Genomic DNA, 10,285 nt, shown 5'->3' with positions numbered 1-10,285 from the left:
TATATATTTTATGTTATATATTTACATTTTGTCTGAAAAAAAAATGGAAGTATAGGCTAACTCATCTGTATTTGTGAATATGAGGATAAAAGGACAGAGGACATTAAACTATTTTGTTTTTGATTTGGTAATTTGGTCAAAACAAATGTAAAATAAAACGATATATTCAATTCAATTCACATGTATTTGTATAGCGCATTTTACAATAAATATAGTTTCAAAGCAGCTTTACAGAAAGTGCATGGCAATGAAGTGATCTATCAGAGCTGACTGTGTCCAAGTATTTCAGAAATGTACATCATGCAGTTAGCTAACAATGTATTAATTGAAACAATTTATTCATTTAAAGCAGAAACATACTGCCCCTGATATAAACAGGAGTGCAGATTGATCTGTTGTACTTGGTAAAAATGTGGAATATCTAAATTGATTCAAAAAATGTTTTTGTAAAACGTCTCTCTCTTTAATTTGGCCTCTTAAATTCTCTCTCTCTCTCTCTCTCTCTCTCTCTCTCTCTCTCTCTCTCTCTCTCATGACCATTAATCATTTCCAACAGACAACAATTTAGGCCAGTTTTACCTTTATGTATGATTCCAAACCTGCTATATTTGAATCTGTTTGTATACAGTATACATTATATGTATGTGTGTGTGTATAAATACACACAATGTATACTGTATATACAAACAGATTCAAATATAGCAGGCAATTGTTGTCTGTTGGAGATGATTAATGGTCATGTGTTCAAATTTTAAATGCGTTTACTGTTTCCTGTACTTGAAAACCCTTCTAATTCATCTATGTGACCATCAGGGGATAGAGTTTAATGAAGTTCTATGAAGATATGCTGTAACTCCCCCATGTGGCCACAGCAAAACAACTTTAATGGCAAGAGCATTTCTACCTTTCCTGGTCCAGGATTTATGTATTTCCAAAGAAAGAAAGAAAGAAAGAAAGAAAGAAAGAAAGAAAGAAAGAAAGAAAGAAAGAAAGTTCAAACTGTTTCTATGCATTTATTTTGGATAGATAGATAGATAGATAGATAGATAGATAGATAGATAGATAGATAGATAGATAGATAGATAGATAGATAGATAGATAGATAGATAGATAGATAGATAGATAGATAGATAGATAGATAGATAGATAGATAGAGTGAGGAAAATAAGTATTTGAACACCCTGCTATTTTGCAAGTTCTCCCACTTAGAAATCATGGAGGGGTCTGAAATTGTCATCGTAGGTGCATGTCCACTGTCAGAGACATAATCTAAAAAAAAAAAATCCAGACATCACAATATATGATTTTTTAACTATTTATTTGTATGATACAGCTGCAAATAAGTATTTGAACACCTGTCTATCAGCTAGAATTCTGACCCTCAAAGACCTGTTACTAGTCTGCCTTTAAAATGTCCACCTCCACTCCATTTATTATCCTAAATTAGATGCACCAGTTTGAGGTCGTTAGCTGCATAAAGACACCTGTCCCCATACAATCAGTAAGAATCCAACTACTAACATGGCCAAGACCAAAGAGCTGTCACAAAGACACTAGAGACAAAATTTTACACCTCCACAAGGCTGGAAAGGGCTACGGGGAAATTGCCAAGCAGCTTGGTGAAAAAAGGTCCACTGTTGGAGCAATCATTAGAAAATGGATGAAGCTAAACATGACTGTCAGTCTCCCTCGGACTGGGGCTCCATGCAAGATCTCACCTCGTGGGGTCTCAATGATCCTAAGAAAGGTGAGAAATCAGCCCAGAACTACACGGGAGGAGCTGGTCAATGACCTGAAAAGAGCTGGGACCACCGTTTCCAAGGTTACTGTTGGTAATACACTAAGACGTCATGGTTTGAAATCATGCATGGCACGGAAGGTTCGCCTTAAACCAGCACATGTCAAGGCCCGTCTTAAGTTTGCCAATGACCATTTGGATGATCCAGAGGAGTCATGGGAGAAAGTCATGTGGTCAGATGAGACCAAAATATAACTTTTTGGTCATAATTCCACTAACCGTGTTTGGAGGAAGAAGAATGATGAGTACCATCCCAAGAACACCATCCCTACTGTGAAGCATGGGGGTGGTAGCATCATGCTTTGGGGGTGTTTTTCTGCACATGGGACAGGGCGACTGCACTGTATTAAGGAGAGGATGACCGGGGCCATGTATTGCGAGATTTTGGGGAACAACCTCCTTCCCTCAGTTAGAGCATTGAAGATGGGTCGAGGCTGGGTCTTCCAACATGACAATGACCCGAAGGCGAAGCACACAGCCAGGATAACCAAGGAGTGGCTCTGTAAGAAGCATATCAAGGTTCTGCCGTGGCCTAGCCAGTCTCCAGACCTAAACCCAATAGAGAATCTTTGGAGGGAGCTCAAACTCAGTGTTTCTCAGCGACAGCCCAGAAACCTGACTGATCTAGAGAAGATCTGTGTGGAGGAGTCGGCAAAAATCCCTCCTGCAGTGTGTGCAAACCTGGTGAAAAACTACAGGAAACGTTTGACCTCTGTAATTGCAAACAAAGGCTATTGTACCAAATATTAACATTGATTTTCTCGGGTGTTCAAATACTTATTTGCAGCTGTATCATACAAATAAATAGTTAAAAAATCATACATTGTGATTCCTGGATTTTTTTTTTTTAGAATATGTCTCTCACAGTGGACATGCACCTACGATGACAATTTCAGACCCCTCCATGATTTCTAAGTGGGAGAACTTGCAAAATAGCAGGGTGTTCAAATACTTATTTTCCTCACTGTAGATAGATAGATAGATAGATAGATGCCTATGCATGAATTTCTCCCCCACAAAAAAAAAAATCGTAGTTACTCCAAAATGTGATGATGTAATAATAAATAATAAGTAGGTGTGTCCAAACATCTGACTGGTAGTGTACATAATATACTTATACTAATTCTGAATACTATGCATGAAATAAGTGGTTTATCAAGTAATTTAATCGTTACAGCACGGACAGCCACGTGGTAAATGTTTAACCTTACAATTGTAGAGGACCTTTACCATGGGGTTGACTTAAGGTGAGTCATGTAAACATGCTGGTTGATCCACGGTCTGGAACTAAGAAGACAGACAGCCCTATCAGCCTATTAGAAGTAAAGGCGCATCCTCGAAGTAAGAGACAGCCAATAATAACTCGCAAAGAGTGAGATGGGCGTGGCCAACAGGCTTGTTTGTCATGCAAACTTGCATTTCATTAGAGAGGCGTGAGGGGGCATGAAGCTAACGCACGAAGATAAAAGTAAGATTAATTTAACCATAAGAATACGATAATCAATTTAGCTGTTATAAAATAACGTTAGCGTGTATGATATACTGTTAAAACATTCGAGTTGTTTTTGTTGATTTAATCATAGTTTGCCCGTGGTGGCATGACGAGAAGGCTTGGCTAGCTAATGTTAGTCAGTTGATCTGTTTTTGCAGTCGTTCGCAAATGTCAAACTGTTTGTTTATCCAATAAATTACCCTTATAGCGTTTATAATATGAGATGAAAATAAGAAAAATTTGTTTATTTTGCTCGTGCATTTCAGCTGTCGTTACCTAGATTGCAAGATAATAGCATGTCCACTTGACATTGGGGTTGCACTTGTTATCTGAGCCCTAGTACCACATGGGAACTAATTTGTATAGTAAATCATTGCTTTTTAGCTAATTCAGGGCGCTTTAAAGTGCACTTCTAAGTCGAATTCTAGGTATAATCGGTTCGTGGTTCTAGAATGTTCTCCTCCGTCCAGAATAGCCCTGTGTGTAACTTGGGGGCCAGAGCTGTCCGACTGCAACGCTTTAGCACTTTTAATCAAACTGGTGCGATAAGTAGCAAATCGTGGAGTTTCTCGTGGCTGGGTGAGCGCGCGGGCCTGCTGATGTCATGGCTCCAAAAAGCAGGAAGGGGAACGAACAAACTGGCCTCCGACAACAACAAGAAGAAGGAGAGACTGTTGTCTCTATTCGCCAGCCACTGTAGTTTTGTGACAGGCCAGAGGCTGAGACGGGCTCTTCAGATAGGAGAGCTCTACTCAAACCTGTACTCGGAGAGAAGCAGGTGGACGCTCGTGGGCAGCATATGGCGACGCTTGCAGAGCAAACACGCTCCCGCGGGGAAGCTCATCGCGGCGCTGGCTGGAGTCTTCATGTGGGAAGAAGAGAAGATCCGAGATGATGAGCTGAGAAGGTATTTTCCTCACTTCTGGATTGTTTTATGTGACATCAAGGTGCTTTATGTAATATTAGAAATGCGACACATAATGTCTTCCCATTATTTGACATTCGCACTAATTAAAGGTAGGGTATGTGATTCCGGACAGGCTAGCAATAGCAAGCTAAGTTAGCTTTGAAAGCATAAGGTCCCACTGTCCCTTCAGAGTATCTCCAAAGCCACGCCTCCTCCAAAACACATGCATTGCACATGCAAAACACATGCACAGCAGCAGCAAAGCATCACAAGACAAGAGAGACGGTGTTAAATTACCTCATGTCACAAAGCACATTACCGTAACAATACATGTAAACAACTTACAGAGCTCTTATTGTACCACTTGACTGCTGCAGATTCATTTCGGCATTGATATTGTTGGCATAGAAACGCACAAATCTGAGTCTGATGACGTGAACCGCTTTGGGTAGAACATCACAGGTTGCCATCTCGTAATTACAGTTATGACATGGCGTGAACGCAGCATAAGCCCGTTTTGGTTCAGGAGGAACTGTAAAAGGCGGCGCCTTATGGAACGCGCTGATGACGTGTGGTGTGATGTATGCGCGAGCAGGGTGCATGGAGGTTTGGAAATGCATATGTTGACAGGCAGGTAGGACATTGTAATGCAATGATTGGACGAACAGTTTTTGGTCCTGTTAGGTCTACATGTTTTAGTATTTAGACCACTTCTATTATTGATTGCTATCAGAATGTGAAGAAAAGTTTAGTTTCAGTATAACTTAAAGTTTTTATAAAACAAATTGCCTACCCTACCTTTAAAAGCTAGCTTACGTGTCTATTATCAACCGTGCTTTAGCTTTGTAAGAAGCAAAATAACGACAGTGGAGCAGACCGCCCTGTACTGACATCGTGAACTGACATCGGATTGGCTGTGGGGATTTTGAGGGTGTGGTTTTGGTCAGGGGAGAGGAGAGGCACAGTTTAGCAAAATGTCATATTTGAACACATTTTGCATCTTTTCATGTTCTTATCTTTTATAAAGCAACTTGTGTGAACCTGTGCTTTAGGTGTGCATGGGAGCTGCAGGCCATGGAGTCTGTGAGGAGCCAGAATGTGACCCCAAATACAGCCGCGTATGTGGATCCAGGCTGGGAGGTGGTCATGGAGAAGAAAAACTTCAGAGTTTGGAGGAGACCTATCCAGGGTAGCCATCTTTTTGAATACAGAGGTACGTTTTAAATGGTAACATTACATATATTTGTTGTCTCATTACTTTTATTACATTATATTTTTATAAATGAATGTGTGTTTTGAATATGTTTGTGAATAGGATATTTCTGCAAGGGCGTGTGCACCTTTAAAAACTTTAATATTTAAATGATAATCATCATAATCATTTGTCTAATACTATTCAAATAATCTATTTACATCTTTACAGTGTTTGGTTCATATACAGACGTCACCCCCCGGCAGTTCTTCAATGTTCAGGTATACTTAATAATTGAATTAATATTAAGCTTGTGCAGTTTATTTCATTATTAAAGAACAAAGTATACTTTGGGCTTTACACATTTCAAGCATCACCTGCCTTGCACTCTTGTTATCTATGATGACATTTCTAGTTGCGTGCATGTGGTTGGAATTTGAATGTTATATTTAGACTCCCAAATATTTCCCTTCACACCAGTTGGACACAGAGTACAGAAAGAAGTGGGACGCACTGGTTATCAAACTGGAAGTGGTGGACAGGGATGTCAACACTGGCACCGAGGTCGTTCATTGGGCGACACATTTTCCAGTAAGCTATGAATCCAGTTCTCTGCTGCGTTCTGTCATAAGACATTTTGCAATGGAAAGTGAGTCGGCCTGGGTTGAATTAAAGGAAGTGTAATCTAGTACTAGTTGACAGAAGATTTAAAAGCCTTTAATCCTAATCTTCTTTGTGCTTGTGAATTCGTTGATGAAGGAAGTTGCTTGGATGATTCAAACTTCAAAATCTTAGTAGGTTGACTACTTTAAGTGTGACCAAGCATACAGAAATTATTTAAGTGCAAGGACTTGTGGGTATTCACAAGTTAACAACAGCCTTGATTGTGTAGTTAATCAATTTGAGTTATTAAAATTAGGATTTTAAGTATTTATTATATTACAATTAATTCACATATTTGAGTTATAAATTCAATATCAGTAGTGTTCACAGTGTAACTTGATTAAAATGACAAGAATAACAAATGTATTAGTTGTTTTAGGGGTCGTTTACAGGACACCAACAATACCGTTTCTGTCTCTGTGTAAACTACAAAAACGTGAATTTGTGAAAACGGTGACGTTATGCGCATGCATATCACGTGTTCAGTCTGTAGGCGTGAAGTGTTTCTTTATAAAGTGACTTCGCCATCTACTGGCCTGGCATGAATAATACAACCTTTTTAGCTGTTTTCGCGTATCCGTGTGAACGGGGATCATTTTGACAGCTTTGTCGTCTGTACATGAAAAACGCAATAGAAACAACTTTTCCGTTTTTAATACATCATTGTCATGTAAACGTATCCGTAAGCTTCATTTTTTAATTTGATGTATCTGTTAGTATTTACATTGCTGTTTATTAATTAATAATGTTATTACTTGTTGACCTTTCCTGTGCAGTATCCTATGTACTCCAGAGACTACGTCTATGTGCGCCGATATCACATCGATGTGGAGAACAACTTAATGATGTTAGTCTCCAGGTAAGTGTTATTGCCATGTTTTAAAGGCATTATTTAGTCATTTTTGAATGAGTGTTTATTGGTTTTAGTGTGTCCCTTACATTAAGTTTGCCTTTTTTCTCCACTTAGAGCGGTTAAACACCCCATTGTCCCGGAGACCCAGGAATTTGTCCGAGTGCACTCTTACCAGTCTAAGTTGGTCATCCGCCCACACAGGTCATTTGATGAGGTGAGAACAGGGAGTCTCCTGTGTGTCAGTCTGTCTGTGGTCGGTCTTAGTATGCCTTAGTCTTAAGTTAATTATGTTGTCTTAACAGAATGGCTTTGACTACCTGCTGACCTACAGCGACGATCCTCAGACGGTCTTCCCTCGCTACTGCGTCAGCTGGATGGTGTCTAGTGGTGAGCCGTCTGTCTTATGCACTCTCACCGTTCTGAAATGTGCGCTCCTATTTGGCCATTAAATATAACTAGAGTTTTTTTTTAAATGGGTTGTATCCAGGGTAAAAAATTACCTTTTTGCCATACTTTGTTTAGCAAGGGCGCATTAAATTGATAAAAAGTGACAGTAAAGACTTATAATGTCAAACAAATGCTGTTCTTTTGAACTTCTATTCTTCAAAGAAACAATATATCGCTGTTTCTGCAAACATATTAAGATGATGATATTAAGAATTGTTCTTGAGCAGCAAATCAGCATATTAGAATGATCTCTGAAGGATCATGTGACGCCGAAGACTGGCGTAATGATGATGGAAAATCAACTTTGATCACTGGAATAAATAGTATTTTGAAATATATTCTCATAGAAAACTGTTATTCATGTTAGTATCACAGTTTGGAATTTCACAGATGATTTGGTTGCCGTTATGATAGTCGTCCTTGAGTTCTGCAGCTGCTGTTTCTTGACACCTGTTAGCATCGATTTCACTTCCTCTGTCCCACAGGCATGCCAGACTTCCTGGAGAAGCTCCACACCGCTGCACTCAGAGCTAAAAACATGGACTTCGGTGTCAAAGACTACGTCAGCGTTGTAAAGCCAACCCAACCCACACAAGACCGACTTGGAGCTGACAACGCTCACAACAGAGGCCCAAGCCAGATCTACGCCTGAGCGTCTGGCTGCAGCGATTGATGTACTGTGGCAAAATGACCCTGATCCGAATATTGTTGTTGTGGGGTCATTAATTGAAGCCACAAAGACATCTATTCCCCAAATTCATTTATGCCATTTGACCAACTGCACTAGCTGTCAAACTGAGCCCTCGCATCCCTCACTTGTTGTGCTGTTAGTTTACTTCCTCTTTCTGTAGGGTGCATCTATCTGAGATGAGCCAAAATAACGCCGTTATTAATCGTAGACGCTCGTACTAAAGCAGGATTTCACTGCGCATTTCTGTATATTACGATCATCAGAATAGATCATGCAGTTGAAATGCGGAAAAACAACTGGAGAACAGTGTACACGCCCTGCAAGCTTCAAGTTCAGGAAGTATGTTTTTCTCTCTCTCTTTTTGTGGTTCTTTTCTCCAGCTTATACTGTGGTGAACTGCTCTCGGCAGATCCGGATCGACTCCCCATCGTCCTCATTTACTGTGTTGAATGTTCATTTGCCAGTAAAACCCAAACAGCCTTCATAGGATCACCAAAACCTGCTCTGGAAACAAAAGAGAGGCGTGTCTTATGTGAACCGCAACATCCTCACGAACCGGCTGGACTTCCTCCTGCGCTCTACAGGGCTGTTTGGAGTCTAAAACATCTTTTGTACTCTGAACTCCAGCAAATGAGGATGCTATGAGAGACAGTTATGCTGACTGAATCCATATTGTAATGAAAGTGGAAGGGCAGGCTGCATACAAACTCACTGCAGGATGGATTTTGTGCAAGTGCAAAGAATAATGGGATTTTTGTGTGTGTGTGTTTGGGAATCCACTTTAATGGGATTGTCTATATTATACATGTTTATACTTAAAAAAATAAAATAAAAAATAATAAAAATGATTTGGTAGAGTCAAGCTTGGCTTGTTAATGCAGATTACACACTTTAAACAGAAATGACTTTGAACATCATGAGGACATACCGTAAATGAAGTTTCTGGTCTCCGTCCTTTCGTTTCATAATGATGTTTGTCATAACGTAGCAGTGAAGCTACAGATACAGTAGCACGTCAGTTTGCCGTGTGGACAAAAATGTATGTTAATCGTCTGAGGAAATGCAAAGGTACGTGCACGTTGACTTTTGTTCTCCGTTTCTTTTCATGGTTTCTGCAGTGGGACAATTAAAATGAAAGCAGATCTATTGAATCCCAAGGTGAAATGTTACTTGGTGGATGTGTGCAAAAATATACTCTTGTATGACGTCTTCATTTGAATGAAGCACTTGATGGTGACGCTTTCTTGAAACATCAATTTCCTGTGTTGCATATTACGTTACTGGAGTGGTAACTAAACTTGCTGTGGAATTATGTTTCACTTGAAATGTGATTTGTCCCAAAGAATGCATCCATATACTCAACCATGTGACTTTTTGCTTTTGAATATCCATCCTGTTCGCTCATATAGTTAATGAAATTGTTAATTCCCCCAGTTGTTTTTATTGTTGTGTTCTTGTTTTTTTTATTTTTTTTTATTCAATCATAATACACTTGTCATGCCAGGTTCATAAAAAGATGTGTTTGTGTTTTTAACACTGATAACTCCGCCCTGTTTACATTCTGGTGTGTTTAAGTTAAAAAAAGGCTGCAAAAATACAATTTTTGTCTTTGTTTGTTTTGTTTTGTTTTATTGAAGATCAACTGCTCTGTCATGGTTTTCAATGATTTTGTTTCATGTTTAAAACTATTGCTCACAGAAGTCAGTCAAAGGTATGTCTTCTTTTCCTGAGGAATATGCCAGGTTAATAGAAGTTACGCTCTATTGTCATCTATGGCATGTTGTCGAATACCACAGAAAAAGGCTCTTGTAACTACACTCTTTTTTTTGCTCCTTAATACATACAAATGCAAACTTCCAAGTGTCATATATTTTTCTGTTTCACAAAAGTAACAGTGTTAATTTATTTCCAAGCGATTTGACATGTCTTTACCGGTCCTGAATATGGTTGTTGAGCATGTTTAGTGTTTCATCATGCTATTTCATCACGTTGAAATTTCAGACATTTCTCTAGTACACTGAACAGTGTCTTGAGTCAAAGCACCGGATGTTGTATTTAAGCTTAACTGAAGTTTAATGCACTTGATAGCATTTTCACTTTCTAATATCTAAACTAAAAGCGTTCTACTGTAATATCAAGTGAGATAGAATGAACGAGTGAGAGCTCTGGAGCATGAGTTGTGAAAATGTGAAAATGAACCACCTAAATCATTAATTGGTGAAAATAAATAAATTTGAATTCA

The 10,285-nt window shown here is 39.1% G+C and overlaps 1 protein-coding gene across 1 annotated transcript; it reads left to right on the top strand.

The window, feature by feature from the left end:
• Window positions 1–3,204: 3,204 nt before the first annotated feature.
• stard7 (StAR related lipid transfer domain containing 7) lies at window positions 3,205–10,285 on the top strand. Its single transcript, XM_082158428.1, has 8 exons — window positions 3,205–4,197; window positions 5,250–5,410; window positions 5,621–5,670; window positions 5,870–5,980; window positions 6,829–6,911; window positions 7,020–7,119; window positions 7,208–7,292; window positions 7,838–10,285. The coding sequence occupies exons 1-8, from the start codon at window positions 3,743–3,745 to the stop codon at window positions 8,002–8,004; spliced, it is 1,212 nt and encodes a 403-aa protein (XP_082014554.1). The 5' UTR covers window positions 3,205–3,742; the 3' UTR covers window positions 8,005–10,285.

This window comes from Leuciscus leuciscus (assembly GCF_965113295.1).
Source record: "Leuciscus leuciscus genome assembly, chromosome: 24".
NCBI lineage: Eukaryota > Metazoa > Chordata > Actinopteri > Cypriniformes > Leuciscidae > Leuciscus > Leuciscus leuciscus.
Note: the sequence above shows the minus strand (reverse complement) of the source record. Positions and strands in the feature narration are given on the sequence as shown.